Below are 26,976 nucleotides of genomic sequence, written 5' to 3'. Positions count from 1 at the left end.
GTCAACGGTCCTGAGGTTGAGAAATCCTATTTTAAAGCAGTACTATCTAGAAAACAGAATTTGGTAACAGCAGTATTCGTTCTTTCGTCAAGCATTTACTGAGCATTCACCATGCAGTTTCTGTATCAAGCTCTGTCCTAAGTGCTGAAGAGCGTAATACACATAACTACTTCATGATCAGATGGCCTTGCAAGGATCTCAACAGCCGAACAAGTTCACCATGACTGGAATTTTTACATTTTCTCTAAATACTCACCTCCAAGGCCTGCATTCGTTTTAACAGCATTTTATTTTCATTGTTCTTAATCTTTTCTTCGTAGAATTCCAGAAATGTTTTTTTGTAGACTAGTTTCATATTGTATTTCTTTGCCATTCTGTCCAAAAAAAGATACTTAATGAAAAAGCTTCCACGTTTGTAATTCCTCAACTTACTTTTGTACAGCAGTGACATCTTCTGGACTTAACTAAAAAAGCTACCATTTCCTTGATAAATTCACAATACAGTAATACAAAATGAAGCAAGAGTAACATATCACACCTAAAAGAAATATGCATTCTAAATCTCAGGCGGTTTCAGAGAGCTCTACTGGTATAACACACAGGTCAGGAAGCAAATGAGAGTCTCCGGAGCTGTGAGATGGGGCAGAAGTGCAGGAAAGTCTTTTCTACTGATTCCATTCTACTTTACTTGATCTCTCACAGCCGCACTGAAAACAGCCGCCGATTTCCTTCTTAAAGATTCACTTTCATCTCTTGACTTCTCTGGCAAGATACACTACTAATTTTTCCCCTACATCATGGACTGCTTCTTCACAGGTTTTTTTTTTTTCCTTTTTACTTGCAGGTTTCTGTTTTTTACCCAACTTCTAAACTTCAAGGTTCTGGAGTACAGTCCAGAGCTCCACTCACTTCCACCCCACAGCTATCGGCAGTTCAGCTCTCTCTCATCACTCATGGATTCTACTGTTATTAGAAATCTTCACCTGCACGTGTCACTGGCACTCTCTAACCTCCCATATCTAAGGCTGAACATCACTACTCTTTTTCTGCCAATCTTTGTCACTTCAGTAAATCCATCTAGTGATCCATGCCATCTCCCCCTTTTGCCTGCTGTGCTCAATATACATCACTAAGTCCTTTCTATTTTACCTAGAAAACATCAATTTCAAATAGGTCAACTTCTTACCTCCTGCATTTGGCACCATCCTGCTGCTTCAGTCGCCATCACCACTCAGTGGTACCAGTCCATAAACTCACTTTGCTTGTCCCCTGCTTCCATTCTTACTCTCCCTCAACGAATTTTCCAATCGCGGCCAGATTAAGCTTTCAGAAATGTGGACCTGAGTCATGTCTCCACCCTCCTTAACACCCTCCACTGGGCTCCAGTGCACATAGGATACAGAACATGGTCTCTAAGACATTCATCTGTAAAAGAATGCTACCTCATTTTGGGACACCCTATTATTGGTCACGATGGGCCTTCTTTCAACATCCTGGACTAGCCTAGCTTTCCCACTGCAGGGCCCTCCCACACGCTGTCCTCGTGTCAGGAGCATTCTTCCCTCCAGTCCTCAGCTGCCCACCTACTTTTCCATCCTTTAGATCCTGACTCAAACATTGCTTCTTTACAGGTATCTTCCTGAAATCTTCTATTATATTAGGTATCTCCGTTAGACTCTTAGGTATTTTTTTTCCTCGCTGCATTTGCCAAGTTTGTAATTATGTATCTGTAGACAACAAAAGGGAGCCTGGAGATGACTTCAGGCAGCAGTTAAAGAAGAGTGGAAGGAAGTGGGAAACCCTGAAAGTCAGGTTGGAGAGCTCGTGTATAGGGTGGCGTTTGAGGGGACAGGGCAAGGGCAAACGCCAGAGGGCCACACAAAAAGCTTACTTCTGTTCAGTTCTTCATGAAATGGCAAAAAGGCCTCTCAAAACCCCTGCACACTTTCAGGCTCTTTCATCCAATACTGTTTCAATAAATAATCTTTTAAAAAACTAGATAGTAAAGTGATGACTTAGGTTAGCCATCATTAGGCAATTTAAGTTAAAAAAAAAAACCCTCTAGGTCTTGTTTAGCATTTAAAACGAATCTTCTGCTTTATACTGTTAACTACAATCTCAAGCTAATATATTAAACATTCTTAACAACATTCCACAATTAAGTTCTTTTTTAAATAAAGTTGAAGAGCAGTAACATTTCCCCCAAGTTTATTAGTTTTAAAAATTAAAAAGCAAAATGCAATTGATATTTTTAAATTTTGTAAATGGTTTATATTTATAAAATTATGCATAGTATTTTCCTCATGTTCAGTCACAATGCTACTTGGCTTTCTTATATTATTGAATAAGCTATTACAGAACTCCTAAAAATACTGTAACCCTAATTTTAGACTGAGTTACAATTAAAATAATCACCAAGCAAAAGTAAACAGACAATATACCTCTTCTTTTTCTCAGTTAATATTCAAAACAAAAGATTTTTGTTTCAAAAAAGTAGAAAATCAAGTTCAATCAATCATGACATGGCCTACATTAAAGCTGACTTTTATACTCTCCACACCAGGGAAACTCTGGAAACCAAGGTGTATCACAAGGCCTTGAAGCCTTACCTGGTAAGGCCCAGTTACCCCCAGCTTTTCCTGTGTCTACAGTTTGCCAGGACTCCTAGGAATTCAGGCACATGGGAGAATACATTCCTGAATCAGGATTTTAACATCGACACTGCCTGTGAGACACAGGCAATTTCAAAGCTATAGTGAAATGCAAACAAATTTTAATACTCATCTCTGTCAATATGAAGATCTTTGATTTAACAAGACTCATTGTTTATCATCAAAGTGACCAACAGTTACTAAAAAAAAAACTTTTGCTATTTGCAGTGTCAGACATTTTGTGCCACAAGCTGAAGGCAACTGGTTCCCCTTTTCACCCACAGGATTAAAAAATTCCAGGAATGAGAATAAGTTAGGCTATATGAGACCTATGGCAATAATCCCCCAGATTTGAGGCCAGTCTTTTTTTTTTTTTTTTTTTTAAAACCAAACCAAAACAAAACAAAGAAACAAGATTATACTTCTTTTTTGGTCCCCATTTAAAATAAACAGTAAAACAAATACTGCTTTTTCTCCCTTTTCTTTCCCTTAAGACAAAAAGAAAAGAGTGAACAGATTAATGACTTCTTACTCATTTAGCAATGGAAAATAGACCAAGAATTCAGGAACATCCACAACACCTTCCAGGTTGAAGTCATATTTGCAGCCAAATAAAGGATAATCTCCTTTCTTCTGAAATTTCACAGTATATATTTCATTTCCAAATGATTCTGTTTCTGAAGCTTCAAGGCGTCTTCTGACAAGGTTATCCCCCAACCAAAATAAAAAGAATAAAATTGTGATTAATGTAGACTTATTTTGATTAGATTTTGCATGTGAAGAACTACATGATGCACACTTCATTAGCTTTTTAATTAGATATGGGCTACTTTTTTTTTTTTTTTTTCAAGTGACAAGGTCTTAATCTGTCACTCAGGCTGGAGTGTGGTGGTGTGACCATAGCTCACTACAGCCACCAGCTCCTGGGCTCAAGTGATCCTCCTGCCTCAGCCTCCTAAGTAAGGACTACAGGGGTGTGCCACCATGCTGGCCAATTTGTAAAAGTTTTGTAAAGACAAGGTCTCACTTTGTTGTCCAGGCTGGACTCAAACTCCTGGCCTCAAGCAATCCTCCTGCCTCGGCCTCCCAAAGTGCTAGGACTATAGACATGAGCCACTGCACTCTCCTGATGTGAGTTACTTTTAAGAAGCAATATACTAAAAGATCATCGACAGTCACACCAATAAAATTAAGCTGGAAATAGGAATCACTCTCATGAGTGTGAGTAAGACTGGTGAAGTCTATCTGACCTGTAGTTTGTCTATCACTATAACTTCAGTCTCTAACTTACACATAAAGATGAACTTTTAAAAGTTCATATGTAAATTTGTCTATTGAATTTAAATTCTGAATGTCTACTCAAATATCTTATGAAAGTGTTCAATACTTATAAGATTAAAATAGCATATTTTAATAAAATTGACCTCTGGTAAACATTTGCTACTTAATACTGAATATTTTATAAACCACAATATATTTAAAAGTACTTACATCAATTCAAAGCTATTGGGAGTAGTACCAATAAAATAGCCCCCAGGGCTAAGTCTCTCACACGCATTTCTCAGCATCATGTCAGCCTGTTCATAGGACTCAAATGAGTAATGACAGACAAACTGACAACTGCAGATGTCAAAACACATTTGTGGGTCACGAAATTTTTCAATCAGAAGTTCCTGAAACAAATTAAAATGAGTTAAGATTTTGAGGTAACTACAACACAGATTAAAAACCTTTTAGTAAATTAACTTCTAGAATGTAAGGTTCTTCCTTTCCCTCACAATGTTCGACCTATGCTTTCCCTTGTACAATAAAGGACACACAGAAATCATGCACATATTCTAGTTTAACAGAATAATTTGATTCCCATTTTCACAGTATTTAAAAACTGAGGAATTCTGAAATCATGTTTAAAATATATTAGTCAATTATGATATTTCCAGCTGATTCTTTCATCACTTTACTTGACAGCTAAAATAAAATGACATTCAACAATAACTTGGGTTAAAAAACATCTGGTGTTTGGGATTTTTTAAAAAATGCAAAAATGTTTTCAAAGTATTGCAACTTTCTGGCAGTACACTCCCACTTATCTTTTTCACTTTCAAATTTCAAACAAAATGTGTATGATTAAAGGTATCTACAACATTCAATGAGCTAATAAGTCAATGAAGAACAAAAAGTTCATGGTGAGACCTTCACCCCTGAAGCAGTTCTTTATAAGAAATTCACGCCGGGCGCGGTGGCTCAAGCTTGTAATCCCAGCACTTTGGGAGGCCGAGACGGGCGGATCACGAGGTCAGGAGATCGAGACCATCCTGGCTAACACGGTGAAACCCCGTCTCTACTAAAAAAATACAAAAAACTAGCCGCGCGAGGTGGTGGGCACCTGTAGTCCCAGTTACTCGGAGGCTGAGACAGGAGAATGGCGTAAACCTGGGAGGCGGAGCTTGTAGTGAGCTGAGATCCGGCCACTGCACTCCAGCCTGGGTGACAGAGCGAGACTCCGTCTCAAAAAAAAAAAAAAAAAAAAAAAAAAAGAAATTCAGACACAGGTGGAAGGTAGGAAAAAAAACAAAGGCTCTGATATGTTGGGAAACCAATAAATTATAAGGTGAACAAAACATAGTATAAGTTCAGTTCTATTTCAAAGTACTGGAAAATAAATGATGTACATACACAAAAGCAACAGCTAATTTTAACTAGAATTGTTAAAAGCAAAAAATTCCAAGTGTTCAGTGAGTCATTTGAGGGAATTTATCATAACAGAATTTCCAGTCGAAAGTGAATGCATGTCCCAAGGTTTTTAAAGTTTCAAAACATATTTTAAAAAATGAGTGGCCAGGCACCATGGCTCATGCCTGTAATCCCAGCACCATGGGAGGTGGGTGGATCACCTGAGCTCAGGAGTTTGAGGCCAGCCTGGGCAACATGGCGAAACCCCATCTCTACAAAATATACAAAAATCAGCTGGGTGTGGTGGCATGTGCTTGTAGTTCCAGCTACTCAGGTGGCAGGAGAATCGTTTGAGCCTGGGAGGTGGAGATTTCAGTGAGCTGAGATTGTGCCACTGCACTCCAGTCTGGGCGACAGAGTGAGACCCTGTCTCAAAAAAAGAGAATAAAATTTTTTTAAAAAGTAAAAATTGAGTTGATTTTTAAAACAAATTATTTATCCAAACTAAAAATGTAAAAAATAAATTGACCAAAGAAAGAAACTGTACCTTTGAGCAGTCAGCAGTTATAAATTCTGCACTGAAAATATATTCACTATCACGACGATTTTTCATGTCCTCATACCGCTGCTGACACTGTTTGATAGAAACATCAGCAATATCTGGAAAGATGGAAGGGTATTAGTAAGTATCAAGATAGAATGCCAGAAATTGAGCCATTGACCTCGACTGATAAACTCTGGCATGAAAGTCAGCTTTAGTACCAGTGAAAAGGTTTTATTTCTTTTAAAATAAAATAAAAAAAGGGGCTTTATTCTGATGCAAATACCCTATCAGTTTTCAAGAGGAACTAAAAGTGTCTCAATAGGTACGGATGCTAGAAAAGTTCTATCATGATTTTTAAATGCTTATTCAAAGTAAAAAGGAGAAAGTTTTATTCCAATCTGAATTATAAAACCTAACACTATCAATAAGCCCAGTTTTGGAAATACCAAGGGTATATTTTTATAATAAAATGTTATTTGCCCTTTTCTTTTCTTCTTTTTTGAGACAGAGTCTTGCTGTATTGCCCAGGCTGGAGTGCAGTGGTGTGATCTTCACTCACTGCAACCTCCACCTCCAGGGTTCAAGTGATTCTCATACCTCAGCCTCCCGACTAGCTAGATTACAGGTGTGTGCCACCATGCTCAGCTAGTTTTTCGTATTTTTGGTAGAGGATAGGGTTTCACCATGTTGGCCAGGCTAGTCTTTAACTTCTGGCCTCAAATGATCCACCCTCGTTTGCCTCCCAAAGTGCTGGGGATTATAGGCATGAGCCACTGTGCCTGGCCTGCCCTTTTCCCTGTTTAAAGATTCACACTGATGATGCAAAGGCAATGGTAGGTAAAACACTGGAATCTTATCACAGATACAAAGTAGCAACACTAAGTAGTACTTCATGTATTCTTCACCACTATACAATACAAAGGGCGAAAAAACAGTTTCATTTAAGAATGCCCTTGAAAAAATAGTGAAAATTAATTTTATTAAACCTGGGCTTTTGAATACACACTTTTAAAAATGTTGTGTGATGAAATGGGAAGAAAACATTTCTGCTACCTAACAAGGTTTGATGGTCACCTTCAAGAACAGTACTGATATGACTGTTCTGAGTTTTGAGCTGTACTGGCTACCTTTTTTCTGAGAAAGTCATTTTGACTTGAATGACTGACAAACCATGGTTATGCAGACTTGAGTAACCGGCACACATTTTCTTGAAAATGAACAAAGTGAACCTGTCACTTAAAGTTCCCCCACCCCTGGGCCACAAACCAGTACAGGTCCATGGCCTGTTGGGAACCAGGCTGCACAGCAGGAGATGAGTGGCAGGCAAGCTAGGTTGCATACTCCTTATAAGAATCTAACACCTGATGAGCTGAGGTAGAATTCCATCCCCCGCTTGTGTGGAAAAACCGTCTTCCATGAAACTGGCCCCTGGTGCCAAAAAGGTTAGAGATCGCTGATTTAAAGGGAAACAATGGACAGTGTATTTGTTGCCAAAAATAAAATTGACTTTCAAATAAGAATTACAATCCTGAAAAACTTGTATTGATCACTGTGGGGTGGACTTCCTCCCAATACTTTTTTGATTGGCAGTGATATTAAACACGTGATTTTTTGATTCTCAACAATTAGATCTGCATAACTTTAGTGAACACTGTTTTCCAAATACTATAAAATTATGCAGGAATTGGAAGACAGACCAATGGACTTTAATGTTATACAGTATAAAAAGTTCATCAGTAAGGTTTCAGATTCCACATTGTAACTACTTTTTAAGAAACTACCACTTATTAAGTTTTGATGTAGTAACAAAGAGGAATATCTACAATTATCAAAAAAAAAAAAAAAGGCTATTAAACTACTCCTTTATTTTACAACTACTTATCAACCAAAATAAAAAATCACAACATATTGGATGCAGAAACAGGTGTGAGAATCCAGCTGTCTCCTGTAATTCCAAACTCTAAAGGGATTTGCAAAAATGTAAAAGCCAGCCTTCTTACTTTTATTTTAATGAACTAAAAAATATTTTCAAATTTCTCAGCTTTAATTTCTAATATAGTAAATATCAGTAGCTACTTACCATAATTACATACAAAAAAGCTTTCTGGGGTCCTCAATAATTTTTCAGTGTACAGGGCTCATAAAACCAAAAATTTGAGAACTGCTAATTTGGGCAGTACTTCAGTAGTGGGGGTATGTATCTCTTTTAACTCACCACATCAGAAAGATGCTGACGTCTGCTCGTCCCACTTCAGTGTTAAGACTAACCACTGGGCTAAGGTGACTGATTGATTGACTCATCGCATTACTATCGACTTTTCCCTTAATGGCTTCGGTAGTAAAAAAAAATTATTGCCTAGATCTATTATTTCATAAAGAATGAAAAAATAATTTACTAATTCTATCATTCCTCTTCGATTTATCTGATTAAAAAAAAAAGAATTGCCCTTTTCAACCATCTGATTACAAATGTTTGATTCCCTCCCCTTAATTTATAAGTTTCAGAATTGTAAGTTTCTTAGCAACCTCCAAGGGTGAACAATGTTTTTTTCTGATTTGATGTGTCCAACTACTATTTTTTTTAATGTTAAAATTGTCCTATTTTTGCCAATGGAAACCTTTTCAAGTCTTCCCTTTAGACATGACTCCAACCATCTTTAATAGCTTCCTTCCTTTTGGGAAGGAAACGTTATCCCAGGCTTATTTAATCTTACTATAAAATAAAACCATCAGGAAAGTCTTGTAACAAATTTTTTTTTTTTTTTTTTTTTTTGAGATGGAGTCTCACTCCGTCACTCAGGCTGGTGTGGAGTGGCATGATCTCATCTTACTGTAACCTTCACCTCCTGGGTACAAGCAATTCTCCTGCCTCAGCTTCCTGAGTAGCTGGGATTACAGGTGTGCACCACCATGCCCAGCTAATTTTTTGTATTTTTGGTAGAGACAGGGTTTCACAATGTTGGCCAGGCTGGTCTCAAACTCCTGACCTCAAGTGATCCACCCACCTCTGCCTTCCAAAGTGTTGGGATTACAGGCGTTAGCCACCGCGTCGGGCGATAACTAATTAAAAAAAAAAAAAAAAAAAAAAACTCATCTCATGCATAGTCCCAGATATCTTGCAATTAGAGACAATCCTTCTTATTTTCCATTTACCTGACTACAAATTATTCTTTCTCATATCATTATTTATCTTACCAGTACAAACTAGCTTGTTAATTCTTCCTTTTTTCCATTTGAGCAAATCTCCACCTTTACCACATCCCAGGTCCAAAACAGTGATATCACGTTTTTTCTTCTGTCGTACCTTTTCCAAAAATTCTCCTAAAAGAGAGAAATCAATAAACTACCTCTTCTTCAATTTTACAAGTATAAACTGTTACCTCTAATAACCTAATATCTTTTGCCCAATATGTAACATAAACTATTACACATCCATTTATGTAATTTGTAACTTTTGATAAGTAACTAAAAATAAGACTAAGAGTTGATTAATCTGATCCTCTGTCATTAAAGAGTACCTGTCTGGTGTTTTGGAAAATTAAGGCAGCATTTTGAATGTTACTTTCAAAAATGAATTTTAAATAGCAGATATGTAAAATTCTAAGTAAGACAACACAACACTTGTTCAGGATGAGAGAAAAAGCTAAGTAAGGATGAGAAAAACTAATTATTCATAATTTATTTTGTAGCTTTCTCTTTCCATAGCTAGGTGTTTAACAGCAGACACATAAGTAAACCAAAGTTTTTATGGAATGATAAAAGAGCTTGATTATGAAACATGTCAGGCTTACCACCAAGAGAAATATAAAAACAAGAAAAACAACAAAAAAAGCGCTATGTCTTTTAGTTTTAGCATCATCAGAATTTGGTAGACCCCAGTCTACTAAATGACATTAACAGCCAACAGATAAAATCAGTAGGCCTCCAAGTATCAGTAGGCAAATTGTTCAAACATCAATTAAAGGCATATTAATACTCTCAGGCAAGTTAAGTATTCAACAGTTCTAAAACGTGATATAATACTGAATCCTAGATACATTCTCCTTGTCTTTGTCACTGAGTTGAACACTTTCTAGCTCAAGTGTGTACTATTTTGATGGCTAAAATATCCTGTACAAGTACTTTCACCTTCTGCAGGAACTTAACTTCAACAGAAGCACAAGTGTTCCATACTATTTACCTTTCTGCCGTGAATCTTAATACCATAAAAATACTGAAAGAGTGAAAAACAATTATAAAATCTCTGCATTTATCTACAGTAAGACTAACGAGACAGGAAATCCTCCAGAAACAATTCCAAAAAAGCCTTTATCACATTCAAGGAAAAGCCTTTACCACATTCAAGAAAAAGCCTCTATCACATTCAAGAAAAAGCCTTTATCACATTCAAGAAAAAGCCTTTATCACATTCAAGAAAAAGCCTCTATCACATTCAAGAAAAAGCCTTTACCACATTCAAGAAAAAGCCTCTATCACATTCAAGAAAAAGCCTTTACCACATTCAAGAAAAAGCCTTTATCACATTCAAGAAAAAGCCTTTACCACATTCAAGAAACAGCCTTTACCACATTCAAGAAAAAGCCTTTACCACATTCAAGAAAAAGCCTTTATCACATTCAAGAAACAGCCTTTACCACATTCAAGAAACAGCCTTTACCACATTCAAGAAAAAGCCTTTACCACATTCAAGAAAAAGCCTTTACCACATTCAAGAAAAAGCCTTTACCACATTCAAGAAAAAGCCTTTACCACATTCAAGAAAAAGCCTCTATCACATTCAAGAACTGTACTCAACTGTTTGCTTACCAAGCCACAAGCACCAAGAAGAAAGAGAAAATGAGTGACAAAGAATGGGTGTTGAGAAAGGAAAAAATCAGAGAGAAAGCTTGGAACAGATCACACTGATTGCATTAGGACATTAAAGACACGTGCAAAGCACACATCAAGACAGTTGCTAGAACAGTTGAAGAAGGAAAGAATACCCTGTATTTGCTGAGAGACAATTTTGCCAACTCTGACTTCAGTCCTTTAAAAAAAAAAACCTCTTTTCTGATTATAGAAATAATACATGTTACAATGTGGAAAACATGGACTCGAAAAAGTTATTCGGTAAAAAATAAATGACTAAATAAGAATTCATAAAAAATCCAGTAAGTTATCTGCATCATTGAGGATAATGAAGGAAGAGAAAGGCTGAAAAGAAATGAGGATTGGGGTAGAGACAGAACCTTATGAGTAGAGACTGAAAATGCCATTACATTAATCTTAAAAAAAAAAAAAAAAAAACAATGAACACTCATTTAGCCCAAGCTGACACATGGCAGAGTCAAATAAATATTTTTGTAACAAAACATGAATGTTAAAAACAAGTGATACACAAAATACTAAAATGTGTTCAAAATAAGCCTAGTTAGTTCCTACTAACACTTCTCAGAATAGGTAATTTATCTTTGAAAATTAGTAAATTATCATCAAAACTAGTACGAAGTACCCATAATTCGCACTTTACTCTTTCTAGCATTATTAAGAAAGCATCCTCATTTCTTCTTCGACTGGCTTGAAAAAAATATTACGAAAAATTTTAAAACAAACTACTTTTTAAAGTTCTCTAAATTTATCTAAGAGTCTGACTACTCAATGCACTAAATATACAGAGCAATAATTATATCCCTTTTTTTACCCTATCTTATGGTGCTGACAAGAATTGTATTCTGAATCATATTTTCTCTGCTCACTTTCATTCCACAGATAAAATGTTGGCTCAAAAAAGTTGAACGTCTTTATCTGTCCTCAATGTAATACACATGATCTTTATCAACTAATTGAAGGCCTAAACAAATCAAGACACTGCCTATTTCTTGACTTGATGAAACCTGAATGTTTAACCAACAATATGCAGTTGCTCCAAAACTATTAGGGTGAAACAGAATCATTACTTAATAGTGCTAGGTAACCGTAATTCTGTGCATTAAAGAAACATATTGCCTTCTGAAAGCCTGGTTAACATAATCAACTAAACACTCATTAAAATCTTACAGTCAACCCCAAGCAAATATTAGAAGAATTTGTCTTCAAGACCTAAGTCTTGGCTCTAGCTTGATAAAGTCAAGGTTTGATAATTAAATGAACAGGAATTAAAGACTCAGTAGCTTGGTGTTGGTTAAACCGGTGGGGAGAAAAAAGGAAACATAAGCTAAAATGAAAAATGGCAAGCTAACAGCAAAAAACAACCCTACCAATGAGAACACTTTTCATCCAATTATTAAAGTTTCTTAGGTAAAAAATACGACTTTGACTACGCTTCTCCAAACCAACTTCCTGAAGTTCATTGTAATGGGCAGCCACTGCTGAGCTGTGTCCTTCTTCCAGATTCTGAAAATAAAACGGAATAGAAAAAAATCAAGGATCAGAACGTGGTAAAAATCAGCCTCAGAACATTTCACCTGGGAATGGATAAAATATTAGAATTGGTAAACTTCACTAAACAATGGCAATTAACCACAGAAGTCTCACTAATTATCATTAGACCTAAGATTTGTTTTCTGACTCCTTGTGTATCAGTCCGTTTTCATGCTGCTGATAAAGACATACCTGAGGCTGGGTAATATATAAAGAAAAAGAGGCTTCACGGACTCACAGTTCCACGTGGCTGGGGAGGCCCCACAATCAGGGTGGAAGGTGAAAGGCAGGTCTTACATGGCAGCAGGCAAGAGCGAACGAGAGCCAAGTGAAAGGGGAAACCCCGTATCAAACCATCAGCTCTTGTGAGACATCTTCATTACCATGAGAACAGTATGGGGGACCGCCGTACTGCTGGGGGGACCGCCGTACTGCTGGGGGACCGCCGTACTGCTGGGAGAACCGCCATACTGCTGGGGGACCGCTGTACTGCTGGGGGACCGCCGTACTGCTGGGGGAACCACCATACTGCTGGGGGACCGCCTTACTGCTGGGGGAACCACCATACTGCTGGGGGACCACCTTACTGATTCAATGATCTCACACCAGGTCCCTCCCACACGTGGGAATTCTGAGAGCTACAATTCAAGATGAGAGCTCGGTGAGGACACACCCAAACCATATCACCCTATTCTGAAAAACATCTCTAGGTTTAAAATTTTCATTGTGATATTTCATCTGTATAATTTTAGTGTCAATGTCTTAATAAGCCCAGTACTCTTCCAGAGTTCTGATTATTCAGTTCGATAAATGACAGTCAATGTTTGGTGTTTCTACAAGAGAATAAATTAGGAATAAGCTATAATTACATTATTTTTATAAAACTGTTGTGAAAATTAAATAAGATAATGTATATAAAGAGATTAGGGCTGGGAGAAGTGGCTCACGCCTGTAATCCCAGCACTTTGGGAGGCCCAGGTGGGAGGACTTGAAGTCAGGAGTTTGAGACCAGCCTGGCCAACATGGTGAAACTCCATCTCTACTAAAAATACAAAAATTAGCTGGGCGTGGTGGTGCACACCTGTAATTCCAGCTACCCGGGAGGCTGAGGCAGGAGAATCGCTTGAACCCAGGAGGCGGAGATTGCGGTGAGCCAAGATCGGGCCACTGCACTCCAGCGTGGGCAACAGAGCAAGACTGTCTCAAAAAAAAAAAAAAAAAAAAAAGAAAGAAAAAAAGGGATTAGAATTCAGTAGGCAATGTGCAGTGTCAGTGATTTCTATAATAACGCTATTATATATGTTATATGTAACACAACAGTTTTCAATTTGTGCTTCCTGAGGCCCTAGAAATCCTGTAAAAATGCCATGATAGGCGAAGGGCTTCAGATCCTCCCACCTCCCTTTCCAGCCACAGTGCTGAATCCCACTGAAGTGCTGAAAGGCGTTTCAGCAAATCCTTGACCTATTTTACATAACAGGTTTAAGTGTAAGATTTTTCACTTGAAAAAGGGGTTCTGGGCTAGTAAAAGTTTGAAAACTATGTTTAAAATACAAGCTCCCAGCCGGGTGCAACGACTCGCGCTTGTAATCCCAGCACTTCGGGAGGCTGAGGCAGGCAGATCACAAGGTCAGGAGTGTCAGGCCTCTGAGCCCAAGCCAAGCCATCGCATCCTCTGTGACTTGCACATATACGCCCAGATGGCCTGAAGTAACTGAAGAATCACAAAAGAAGTGCAAATGCCCTGCCTCGCCTTAACTGATGACATCCCACAACAAAAGAAGTGAAAACGGCCGGTCCTCGCCTTAAGCGATGATATTATCTTGTGAAATTCCTTTTCCTGGCTCATCCTGGCTCTAAAAGCTCCCCCACTGAGCACCTTGTGACTCCCACTCCTGCCCGCCCCAGAACAATCCCCCTTTGACTGTAATTTTCCTTTACCTAGCCAAATCCTATAAAACGGCCCCACCCTTATCTCTCTTCCCTGACTCTTTTCGGACTCAGCCTGCCTGCACCCAGGTGATTAAAAAGCTTTATTGCTCACACAAAGCCTGTCTGGTGGTCTCTTCACATGGATGCGCATGACAAGGAGTTCAAGACCAGCCTGGCCAATATGGTGAAATCCCCTCTCTACTAAAAATACAAAATTAGCCGGGCATGGTGGTGGGCGCCTACAGTCACAGCTACTCGGGAGGCTGAGGCAGGAGAATCACTTGAACCCAGGAGGTGGAGGTCCCAGGAGGTGGAGATTGCAGTGAGCTGAGTTTGCACCATTGCACACTAGCCTGGGAGACAGAGCGAGATTCTGTCTCCAAAACAAACAAACAAACAACTCCCCTCTGTTAAAAGAATTCACATTCCATTAATGACAAAAGCTTCACTATCAGTCACTTTCCTCATAAGGGCCAATGGCAGAATTTTATTTACTCATTAAAGTACTTTTTTCCTCTAACTCCAAATTCTGCCTCAAATTCCTTTCTAATGTGGTACTTTCAGATGAAAACAACTTGCTCTGTAGTATCTTTTCCACATATTAGGCATTTGTATTCACTTAACTAAAACGGTATGTAAAATACATTAGTAAGTTGAAAACAGTTTAAGGAATTACATTAATAAAGGGATGTAAAGCTAGGTATAATTTTAAAAGTTATCCCTTTTTAAGTGATAACTTCTGACAAAAAAACTGGAGCCGAACATCTAATAAAAAAGGAAAATAGGTAAATCACTGGGATCTCATACTCCAGTCTTTTTAAAAACACCAACAAAGAGCAAAGTAGCTTTCGAGTCTCTAGTTACGGGCGAGGACTGCTAATGCCCAGGAGGTTGTGGCTGCAGTGAGCTTCGATCACACCATCACACTCCAGCCTGGGCGATGGTGCAAGACTCCGTCTCGGGGGGAAAAAAAAGTTTCTAGTTAAATAAGATTCTAAAATAAGATAAAGATTATCTCATTACAAAATAAAAACAAACAAAAACTAAAAAATCTGTCTCATTAGCAGGAGACGTTTCACCTTAACAGAAATCATAAGAGTTAAAAGCCTACTTTGTCTTAAGACCATATCTATTAAAAACAGAACATTCTGAAGCTATTAAGATTATGTAAAAAGATCAGTATGACTGCACAGGTGTTCCACATTTCAGACTTACATATTCTGAGTAAAAGAAAATACAATGAACATACTTTCTGCTTTTCAGGAACATCCTCAAGTGCTACTTCTCTCTTATTTTGAGGGCCATCTCCAGTAGAATATTCATCTTTTGGAACATCCTCAGTTTCTCTTTTTCTTTTCTTTGAATTGCCTTCATCATCACCACAATCTTTTTCCTCTGGGACAATTTCGGGATCAAGTTTTCTCTTCTTGGATGGAGTGTCTTCCCCACAACTAGAACTTTCCTTTACAAGATCATCTTCAAACTCTTTTCTCTTTCTTGCTGTGTCTACTTGTCTACAGACAGAAGTCTTTTCAGAAAGCCCAGTCCCAGAAGCCGTTGTGTTTTCATTAATATCGAATGAAGACTCTGTTTCAGAATTCACTGACGCTTTTGCCTGTTCAAGAGACATCTTTTCATATTCCTCTGCTTTTGTAGAATTTGCCATTTATGATTGCTTGAATTGATGGTAAAACTTCATGAACCAACACTAGAATGACAAAAAATTGGTATTACTTGTAAACGTTAAGACTTTAAAACAATTTTTTTTTTTTTTTTTTGAGACAGTTTCACTTTTGTCACCCAGGCTGGAGAGCAATGGCGTGATCTCGGCTCACTGCAAGCTCTGCCTCCGGGGTTCAAGTGATTCTCCTGCCACAGCCTCCCGAGTAGCTAGGATTACAGGCACCTGCCAACAGGCCCGGCTAATTTTTTGTGTTTAGTAGAGACGCGGTTTCGTCATGTTGGGCAGGCTGGTCTCTAATTCCTGACCCCAGGTGATCCGCCTGCCTCGGCCTTCCAAAATGCTGGGATTACAGGCGTAAGCCACTGCGCCCGGCCTAAAATAATTTTAACTAGAATTTGATCAACTAGGAGTTTAAAAAAATCCCATTGTAGAGAGAATATTAAAAAATGTTTATTGATATTATGTATGAATTTCTGAATATGGTAATACTAAGTATAATCCCGCCATAATTCTATAATCTTACTCATAAAAGTCACTGTTGGCATTAAAGCTGACGAATGAAGTGGGGATACACATGCACTAGCTCTATTTCAGTTCTGACCCTTACTCTATAACTCTGGTTCCCAAACTGCATGGTTGGTATCATAACAAACAGGCACCACAGGACGTAACGTGGAAGATATCACAGAAACTACCAGCTTTAAGTACAGCACAGTTCCAACTGAATAGATTGCACTACATACCTTTCAATGACTTTGTGAAGCTGAGATTTTGGTATTACAGAAAATCAAGGTGAAACAGGAAATGAGGTTGGCAGTGCCTATCTGATTTCGAGGCTTGAAGTTGTACAGTACCCAACAGGTTCACACATCCTGTTAGCAAGGGATTGCAATTAATTAACAATAAAACACAAACATTACCTTTCTCCCCAATTTATGTGCATTAATTTTTTAAACAGACATAAAGTTGTTAGACCACAAATACTTTCAAATTCTTTGGGGTAAACTACTTAATAAATGGAACTGTTACATTTCTTTTGGCCTACGGACACTAAGGGCATCAAGAGCAGAAAAAGTTTGGGGTTCTACAGCAAGAACTTCTGAAATCATATTTCATAATGGGTGTTCCAATTAGGTAGAAAGTGAAGAGAGAAGAAATGACTTTAGACAAGTTTCAGGACTCAGACTGCAGTTTGATGACCATTAAGTCTCTTTCAAATATGTTCTTAGACCTATGTTAAGACGGGAAAGAGAGAGAAATAACTGAACTATCTATTGGGTAAGAATTATGGTGGTTCATTTATTAAGTCATTCAACAAACTTAGTGACCTCCTACTACAGAGAAGCTCAATGTAAATTATGTTTTCAAGATGTTTATAGCTTACATACCACTATTAAAATGTTAAGCTTTTGTTCGGCACAAGAGGCTCACACCTGTAATCCCACCACTTTGGGGGACTGAGGTGGGCAGATTGAGCTCTGGAGTTCGAGACCAGCTTGGGCAACATGGCAAAATCCCGTCTCTACAAAAAAATAGCTGGCATGGTAGCACATGCCTTAGTCCCAGTTACTCAGGAGGCTGAAGTAGGAGAATGACCTGAGCCTAGGAGGTCCAGGCTGCAGCGAGCTGCGATTGCGCCACTGCACTACAGCCTAGGTAACAAAGTGAGACCCCACTTAAAAAAAAAAAAAAAAAAAGCTTTTTCATGAAGGAAGTGTTTTTGTTGTGCTAAATATAAATAAATGAATAAATAAATAAGCCTTTTGGATAATGAAAAAGAATAAGAAATTAAGTTGCTTAAAGGAATGGGTAACAAGTCACTATGAATGGGTAAGGATTTCGAGGGTTATTAGCTTTCGTGACCCACCACTTGAGGTAACAAAATACCAAGAGGTACCAAATAGAACTGAATGAGAGAACGACAAACAACAACAAATCAAAAAAGTAATTTTCAGAACAAATACTTAAAATGATTATCTAGAAAAACTGGCTGCCAACTTGTCAAATTCCAAGTTCTCCTCCTCTGCCATTGATTTCTTAATGGGAATTGGCTTTAAATTCAAATAAAGCAATGTGACTTATCTTTAGCTATAATTATTACCTAAAATTAGTATCGAGATTTAAGCATGAATTTTACTTATGTCACTTACTTTTATGGTATCACAGATGTGACATCATAAAAACATAATCAATTAGGTCAGAAGAAATGACACAGCATTCCAGATGACCACAAAAATGAGTAAGAATGTTTAAAACCAAGCATCATGTTTACAGCCAACTTGTTTTCAACAAACGTGCCAAGAACGTACACAGCAAACAGTGTCTTCAAAAAATGGTGCCGGGAAATGTAGACCACTCTCTCTCACCATATGCAAAAATCAAATCAAAATGGACTGAAAACTTAAATTTAAAATCCGCAAGTATGAAATTACTTGAAGAAAACATTGTGGAAATGCTTTAAGACACTGGTCTGGGCAAAGATTTTTGTGGTAAGACCTCAAAAGCACAGGCAACAAAGGCAAAAACAGACAAATGGGATTATATCAAGCTAAAAACTTCTGCACAGCAAAGGAAACAAGAGTGAAGAGATAACCTGCACAAAGGGAGAAAGTATCTGCAAAACCATTCATCTCACAGCGGAGTCACAACCAGAATGTAGAAGAAACTCAGCTCAATAGCAAAAAAAAGAAGCAATCCTACTACAAATGGGCAAAAGATCTGAAGAGACGTTTCCTAAAAGACACACAAATGGCCAACACGTGTATATGTAAAAAATGCTCAATATCAGTAATACCAGGGAAATGCAAGTCGAAACCACAATGAGATACCATCTCATCTCGGTTAAAACGGCTTTTATCAGAAAGACTTCGTATCAGTATATCCAAGAAATATCTGCAGTCTCAAGTTTATTCACAATAGTCAAGATATGGAATCAACCTAAGCGTCCATCAACAGATGAATAAAGATTACGTAGCACATATACACAATGGAATATGAGTCATTAAAAAGAATGAAATCCTGTCATTTGCAACAACATGGATTAATCCGGATGTCATTACGTTAAGTGAAATAAGTCAGGCGCATGAAGACAGTATCATGTTGTCACTCAAGTGGGAGCTAAAACTGTGGAGGTAAAGAGTGAATTAGTGGTTACCACAGACTGGGAAGGGTAGCAGGAAGACGGGGATGAAGAAGAGAAACTGGTTAATGGGTACAAAAACACCCCAGAAGAAATAAAATCTAGTGCCTGATAGTGCAGTGGGGTGGACAGTTAACAGTAACTCATTGTGTAGTTCAAAATAGCTAAACAAAATTGGAATGTTCCCAACATAGAGAAAACATCAATGTTTGAGACGACAAATATCCCAATTGCCCTGATTTGGTCGTTACACATTGTATGCATGTATCAAAATATCACCTGCACCTCCAAATATGCGCAACTTCTATGTATCAATTTAACAAACGGTGGGGGGGGGGGGGAACAAACCAAACACAAAGTGGAATAATGAGAACACGCCAAAAGAAAGACAGCTGTGCCTCAGAATCCTAGAGGAGAAACCTTCCAGAGGTGGTCGACTGACATCGAGATGGATACGCGACACGGACGTTTCGACCTGGCTTTCCAGTCACGCCTCCGGAGCAAGCTAAGTCTCTGCGTCATTTCAGTTCCTCGGGGTGCGACCCAGCAGGCCGGCAGGGCCGCCAGGATAAAGCCCAAGCGGGATAAGCTCTTAAGCCCCAAGCCAGCCGCTTGACCCTCTACTACGGGCCGAGAGGACGCAGCGAGGCGAGAAGGGACTCTTCCAGGCAAGTTCACCCCTCCGTCATTCGCGCGGCCTGTGACTCAACCTCTGGTTCAGGTTTCCGAGGCGCCGCTCAAGACAGACCTGAGGACCCCACGCCCCTCCCCAGCACGGCCCTGGGGCGCGAGCTAGAGCAGCTCTTCCGGCTTCTTCTCCCACCCGGGATCGCTCCGTCTGGAGGAGCAACAGCGCCCGCCCACCCCAAGCAGTTCCCATTTTGCTTGGGACTGAGGACACAAGGCAACAGACGCACGCCGCGGCCCGTGAAGCACAGGGCTAATACGAAGTGAGCCCATGTCAGGAGTGGGAGCGCCACTTCCACCCCTCCACGGCAGCCGAGGAATAAACACAAAGAAAGGAAGGGCCGGAGTTCCAGCCGTCACACTCACCAGCACACCAAACGCGATTCTGTTTGCGGAAACGGCGGCCCGCGCCACGCGTGTCTGGTTACATCACTTCCGGAGGTGCGAGAGTCACGTGGCGCCGCTCAGGAGCGAGCGCCGCGACGCAAGTCCTCCGCGCCGGAACTACGAGTCCCGACGTGCCGCGCGCGGCACGCGGAGGCTTCGCTGAGAGGGCACGGGCGGTCGCGAGCACATTGCTAGTGGGCGCGGCTGGCGGGCTGGAGGCGGTAGGGCGCTAGCGTCCGGCCGAGTCCCGCGGGTTCCGGCACCCGGACCCACACTCGGTCGGGGTACTCTGCTGAGTAACACTGCCTTGGCATTCGAGGAGCTGTGGTCCGGCCTGCGCGGCGGGAAGCGGCGGCGACGGCCCCAGCGTCCTAAGAGGTAGCATGGGCCCCAGGCCTCTGGGGGCAGCGGGAGGGGTCTAGAGGGCACCTTCAACCCTGGGCGTGTGTCCGGGCGCTGACTCGCGGCGCGAACCCGGCCACTGCTGTGCGCGCGCCGCTCTTCGGGCTGCGGCAGTGTACGACCGCCAGACTGGGGTCGTCCACACTCGCCGACCCCACCGCCCCAGGCCGAGAGAGGCTCCCCTGCCCTTCCGGGTTGAGCCAGTGTCCTGGCAAATCTTGCTTTGGGACTGTTTTTCTGCCTGCTCTGCTGTAACCCTTCACCGTCTTTTTCCTTCCTCGGAAGCCGGTTGAGGAGGGGTCTGGAACCGCCCGCGGTCGGAGTGGTTTTAAAAATTAGCAATTTCTTATTAGGAACCAGCAGATTGGTCCTTACCGCCGTATTTGGGAAGCCACAAGAGGCCATGCTTACCCGTTAGGTGCTGAGAAAAGGGACAGCCTGTACCTCTTCTTGACAAATACCTAAGGGTGCATTACTCTGCGTTGGCTGAACTTGGCATGGTGTGGTTTGGGGGAGACAACACACTTTTTTTGGCCATCACCCCAGATTTCTACTGGGAAGTGAAAGCGCCTACTGTACTGAAACTCGAAAGCTCCATAGTTGAGGACTTTCGACCTGAGATCAGGGTCAGAACTACCTGTGGATTATTGATGCGTGTACATGTTAACGTGCGTCAAGTCCCCACCTTCCAAGGGTGTAAAACTGATCAGATTTACAATCCGTCTTGAATTACTGTTTACCAAAATTGATCCCTTTAAAACAGCTTTGAAAATGTGCTTTACCAGCCTGCCTTCTTGTCAGTAGGCACAGATATATTAATGAATGGACCTGGCTTTGGGGAAGGCAACATTTGCAGCGTTGTAGTTTCCAATGTAATCACTTCTAAATTGTGGGCATTAGCCCATCTGAGGTTGTTGACCCCTTACAAACTTTGAACCAAGAATGAGGCCTGTTTTTCACAAATAGGGATGAGCCATCAATTTCAGATGACTGCTTGTATTATTATATGAAATGAGCTAAGTTGAGAATCTCATTTCATGAATATTGACAATTGCAAAGGTGAAGGTCTTGAAGATCGAATACATTATAGGCATACCTGTCATGCGTGTCCGTGTGAAGAGACCACCAGACAGGCTTTGTGTGAGCAATAAAGCTTTTTAATCACCTGGGTGCAGGCAGGCTGAGTCCGAAAAGAGTCAGCGAAGGGAGATAAGGGTGGGGCCGTTTTATAGGATTTGGCTAGGTAAAGGAAAATTACAGTCAAAGGGGGGTTGTTCTTTGGCAGGCAGGAGTGGGGGTCACAAGGTGCTCAGTGGAGGAGCTTTTAGAGCCAGGATGAGCCAGGAAAAGGAATTTCACAAGATAATATCGCTTAAGGTAAGGACCGGCCATTTTCACTTCTTTTGTGGTGGAATGTCATCAGTTAAGGCGAGGCAGGGCATTTGCACTTCTTTTGTGATTCTTCAGTTACTTCAGGCCATCTGGGCGTATATGTGCAAGTCACAGAGGATGCGATGGCTTGGCTTGGGCTCAGAGGCCTGACAATATCCAAGCATTAGAACCAGGCAATTACATTCCCTGGTCCTGATGCTTAAGTTTCTTGAGATAATTACAGTTGTAATTTTACAGAAAATGAGTGTAATTTTGACTTTTAAAAGCATGTTTTAATGTTTTTAAACACTGGGCGCGGCGGCTTACTCCTGTAATCCCAGCACTTTGGGAGGCCGAGGTGGGCGGATCACGTTCGAGACCAGCCTGGCCAACCAACATGGTGAAACCCCGTCTCTACTAAAAATACAAAAATTAGCCAGGCGTGATGGCACGTGCCTGTAATCCCAGCTACTCAGGAGGCTGAGGCAGGAGAATCACTTAAACCTGGGAGGCAGAGGTTGCAGTGAGCCGAGATTGCATCATTGCACTCCAGCCTGGGAGACAGAGCGAGACTGTCTCAAAAATCAAAACAAATAAATTTTTTTAGATCAAAAGCCCCTTAACTATGTGTTTATGAAAAGTCCACGATGATGGGATATATAGAGATTACATTTTTTAGTTTTTATAAAACTTAACTAGAAGTTGTGTAAATTCATTTGAGAACAGAGAGGAAGGATTCTTGAAAGCAGTTAATGTAAGAAGTAAATGAGCCAGATAAAAATGATTTTAAAGTTACCATTGGTGTTATTTTTCCCTTATTATTCCCTGAGTAATCTCTGGTTTTCTGGACTTCAAAATAATAATAGCTAATACTTGAGCTTAGTGCTTTATTCATTTGCACTCGTTTAATTCTAACTGAACCCAGTGGTATAATTATGAGTGTTTGTTTTACAGATGAGGGTTAAGTAACTTGGCCAAGATCATGCAGCTTGTAAGTAGTGGGATCAGGATTTGGACCCAGGCAGTCCGGCTGATTGACCAGATTCTGCTAATAATGAAACGGTGCTGGCTAGAAGGCCACACTCAGAACTGGAAGTTGCCTAGCAAATAGTAGATTTTCAGAAAGTGATTTGATACTTCTTAATGCCTGGGTTATTATGTCCAGAGAGAACATAAAGAGATAAGGATGCTATCTTGCTGGAATGTGAGCTCCACCAAGACAAGGAAAGGACGTGTAGGATTTATTTCAACCCATTTGTAAGAAGGTGAGAGCACTTCTGTCAGAGGTATAATTTTAAAGTGTGATTTCTGTTGTAGAGTTGAGGATCGTATTTTTGAAACATAGAGATTATTTTTAAAATGTAGATACAATGTTATAGTTTCCTAAGATACTGTTCTGTGAAGAGAGGTGGTTCATGGAAGCTTTGTTCCTCCAGATAGTTTTGGATGAAGGGCTTTTCCTCTGTTCCACTCAGGAAAGTGTTCTTACTAAAATTTTGTGGCCTTTCTGGAACAAATAAAATATTATTGTTTAAAAGGTTTTTCCTTCAGTTGAAAATTAGATTTTGTTGAGTAATACTGTGTGTGATGATTAGTTTTATTATGTCAGCTTAGCTAAGCCATAATACCTAGTTATTTAATCAGATACTAATTTGGTTCATGCTATGATGGTGTTCTGAAGACATGGTTAACATCCATAATCAGTTGACCTAAACTAGAGGATATTACCTTAAATAATGTGGGTGGACCTCATTCAGTCAATTGAAGGCTAAAAAAGCCAAAACAGGTGTCCTGAAGGAGACAGTATTTTCCTGAAGACTACAGCATCAATTCCTGCCTGAGTTTCCTGTCTGTAGATTACCCTACACATTTTGAAGTTTCCAGCCCCTACAATTGTGTGCGCCAGTTCCTTAAAATACCAGTATCTCTATATCTGTCTATATGTAGATGAAGATATTTGTGTTTTTATCTACATCTCTGTATTTTTTCCTATCAATTCTGTATCTCTGGAGAGCCCTGACTGATTCAAATTTGGGTGCTGAGAGTGCTTCTGGTGAGCAGAATCTTAAGAATGAGTTTTCTGGATGGATGATAGTGTTTCTGGAACTGGTTTTCTTAAGTGATCAGATTGAAAGGCAATCATGAGTATTCCCAGTGGAAAAGAGGGTGCTGGTCGTCCATGGTGTGATACGGCAAGAGAGATACGCACAAGATCACACTTGGATGCTCCCACTCATGCTTATAGACAAGATTCAGAATGATCAGGTATTTGATACCTTAGAACATTTTAATCAAATTAATGAGTATAATAAGATAGGCTGGTTGCTTTTAACTGTGCTGGGTAAAGTGAGAAAAGAAAAGGATTATCCCAGCTACTGGGGAGGCTGAGGCAGGAGAATCGCTTGAACCCAGGAGGCGGAGGTTGCAGTGAGCCGAGATTGCACTACTGCACTCCAACCTGAGTAGCAGAGTGAGACTGTCTCAAAAAAAAAAGAAAAGGAAAGAAAAGAAAAAAGGGCACGCTTAAGGCTTCAAATTCCCGATTAAAGCTCCACATAAGTGACCTGAAAAGTTTCTGTGTCTGCCCTGAAGAAACCGGTATCTCTTGTAGCTGCAGAGCTGGGGTTGGTGAAAACCAAACCCAGAATCTCATCCTGTAGGTGGCTGAATTACAGTGCTAACTGAATTCCCTTCTTCACCTTGGTCTGCTGTTATTGATTGGGAAGGAATGGGATCCTCACATTTGGAAGAGGGCCATATGGGAACGTCCTGATAAAGTGGGGGATGTTAAACTCCTAAATTTTACTCACTCTTTTTTGCCAATAGAAGCAATTCTTCCACCTCTTTTTGAGGAGATTAACTCTGCTTTGCCTGAAGAACCTGTAATGGTGTCCCTTGAGGTAGTTACCTTGTAAGACGTTGCTGGTTCTCCTGAGGCATCCATGAAGAGCTCTGGGGCTGCTCTTCTCTTCAGGTCAGAGATTGTAGTGGGAGCTGCTGCCACTGACTGGGGGTCCTTAACTGTAGCAGGGATGGTTGGATCCCGGATGGTAGGGGCCATGTGGTCACCAAAGACTAAGTGGGTGTGTTGCCATCATGGGGGACAGCGGAGTCAAAGCAGCAATCTGAACAGGACTTGAGAGTCCTATGGCATTGGGTAGGTGGTCATGGTGTCCCTAGAAGAGAACTCAATGGGCAGTCTACTGAATTCTGACGTGATCTCTATAAGCAGAAGAGTTCTAGGTCAAGTGAATAGAAGCCTTACTTTAATTACCAAAGAAAGAGTCATGGTCCCTCAATCAGTTCCCAGATTTGAGTTGTTTTACAGACTGAGAACCGCTTGAATGAGGGGAGGCTGGATCCTTTTGAGGAAGGACCCCATTGTGCTGCCAAGAATTTATACTGTTAATTTTTTTTCTCAGCGTTTCCGGGAGGGGCCTATGGCTTATCAGGGTAAGTGTGGATTGGAGAAGAGGAAATAATTAGACTTCTCATGGATTAGTGAACACTTAACTCTGAACTGACACTAATTCCAGGACTCTCAAAGTGTCATTTTGGCCCACCATTCACAGTAGGGGCTTGTTGAGGTTAGGTGGTCAATAGAAGTTTAATCCAGGTTCTCCTTATAGTGGGTTCACATAAACATCCTGTGGTTACTTTGCCAGTTCCAGGATGTGTAACTGGTATAGACATACTCAGCAAGTGGCAGAATCCCCACACTGGTTCCCCGACCTGTGGAGTGAGGGCTATTGTGGTAAGAAAGGCCAAATAAAAGCCACTAGAGCTGCCTCTTCCTGGAGTAATAGTAAGCCAAAAGCAATACCTCATTCCCAGAGGAATTGCAGAGATTGGTGCCCTTAAGGATATAGGGGTGATGATTCCTGACATATCCACATTCAGCTCTCCTATGTGGCCTGTGCAGAAAACAGATTGATCTTGGAAAATGACAGTGGATTATCATAAACTTAACTGAGTGGTGACTAATTGCAGCTGCTGTTCCATATTTCATTTCATTACTTGAGAACGTATCCCCTAGTAGCTGGCATGCAGTTATTGATCTGAATGCTTTGTCTTAGTATCTGTTAGTAAAGATCACTAAAAGCAGTTTTCTTTCAACTAACAAAGCCAGAAATACCCCTTCACTGTCCTACCTCGGAAATATCAATTTTCCAACACTATATCATAACTTAGATCACAGAGATCTTGTTATGAGTTGAATTGTGTCTTCTAAAATTTGTATATTGGATTCCTAGCTCTCATTACTTCAGAGTATGACCTTATTTGGGAATAGGGTAGTTAAAAATGTGATTAGATAAGATGAGGTCATACTGAAGTAGGCTGGGCCCCTAATCCAACACAGTTGGTGTCCTTGTAAACAGGAGGAATTTGAACACAGACATTCACACAGGGAGAATGCCATGTGAAACTGAAGTAGAGGAGCACCAAGAAATGTCACACATTTCCAGCAAACCGTCAGGAGCAAGGGGGGAGGCATGAAACAGATTCTTCCTCACTCCCTTTGAAGGACCCAATCCTTTTGACACCTTAATCTTGGACTTCTAACCCCATAGATGGAGACAGTACACTTCTGTTGTGTAAGCTCCTCAGTTTGTGGTTCTCTATTACAGCAGCTGTAGCACACAAATAGAGACCCTGATTGCCCTTCCCTTCCACAAGACATCATACTGGCCCATCACATTGATGATGTTATGCTGATTGGACCTGGTGGGAAGAAGGAACAACTACTGTTGACTTACGGGTAAGACATTTGCCTGTCAGATGGCGGGAAATAAATCCAACAAATATTCAGGGTCCTTCCACCTGAGTGAAATTTCTAGGGGTCCACTGGTGTGGTGTAGGGCGTGTTCCCACCTATAACAAAAAGAGAGAAGCAAGGTCTGGTGGGCCTCTTTGGATTTTGGAGGTGACAAATTCCTCATTTGGCTGTGCTACTTCCGCTTGTTTACTGAGTGACCCAAAATGCTACTAGTTTTGAGTGGATCCCAGAACAAAAGTCGCCTCTGCAACAGGTACAGGCTGCTGTGCAAACTGCTCTGCCTCTCAGGCCATATGACCCAGCAGATCTTATGGTGCTTGAAATGTCAGT

General features: G+C 40.4%; 2 protein-coding genes across 6 annotated transcripts in view; one reads left to right on the top strand and one right to left on the bottom strand.

Annotated features, from left to right (window-relative positions):
* RNMT (RNA guanine-7 methyltransferase) overlaps positions 1-20,150 on the bottom strand; it is a 38,652-nt gene extending 18,502 nt beyond the window's left edge. The window contains exons 1-9 of one of the 2 annotated variants that reach the window (XM_030925919.1): positions 20,076-20,150; positions 16,627-16,755; positions 15,449-15,907; positions 12,105-12,240; positions 9,064-9,189; positions 5,872-5,984; positions 4,143-4,324; positions 3,184-3,348; positions 257-374 (exon numbers count right to left, since the gene is read on the bottom strand). In XM_030925919.1, coding sequence (XP_030781779.1) covers positions 257-374; positions 3,184-3,348; positions 4,143-4,324; positions 5,872-5,984; positions 9,064-9,189; positions 12,105-12,240; positions 15,449-15,865 — 1,257 coding nt within the window. In that variant the 5' untranslated portion in view covers positions 15,866-15,907; positions 16,627-16,755; positions 20,076-20,150. The remainder of the gene's footprint in view (positions 1-256; positions 375-3,183; positions 3,349-4,142; positions 4,325-5,871; positions 5,985-9,063; positions 9,190-12,104; positions 12,241-15,448; positions 15,908-16,626; positions 16,756-20,075) is intronic. The other variant, XM_010375498.2, reaches the window with a different exon arrangement.
* A 67-nt stretch (positions 20,151-20,217) lies between these two features.
* Positions 20,218-26,976, top strand: part of FAM210A (family with sequence similarity 210 member A) — a 58,769-nt gene continuing 52,010 nt past the window's right edge. Inside the window, exons 1-2 of one of the 4 annotated variants that reach the window (XM_030926206.1) lie at positions 20,242-20,474; positions 26,501-26,628. The gene's annotated coding sequence lies outside the window, so the exon portion shown is untranslated. Of the gene's footprint in view, positions 20,475-26,497; positions 26,629-26,976 lie in introns of all 4 variants that reach the window. The other 3 variants (XM_030926205.1, XM_010375512.2, XM_030926207.1) reach the window with 3 other exon arrangements.

The sequence above is a fragment of the Rhinopithecus roxellana genome, chromosome 21 (genome assembly GCF_007565055.1).
Source record: "Rhinopithecus roxellana isolate Shanxi Qingling chromosome 21, ASM756505v1, whole genome shotgun sequence".
Classification (NCBI taxonomy): Eukaryota; Metazoa; Chordata; class Mammalia; order Primates; family Cercopithecidae; genus Rhinopithecus; species Rhinopithecus roxellana.
This window is presented reverse-complemented; position numbering and strand designations above follow the sequence as displayed.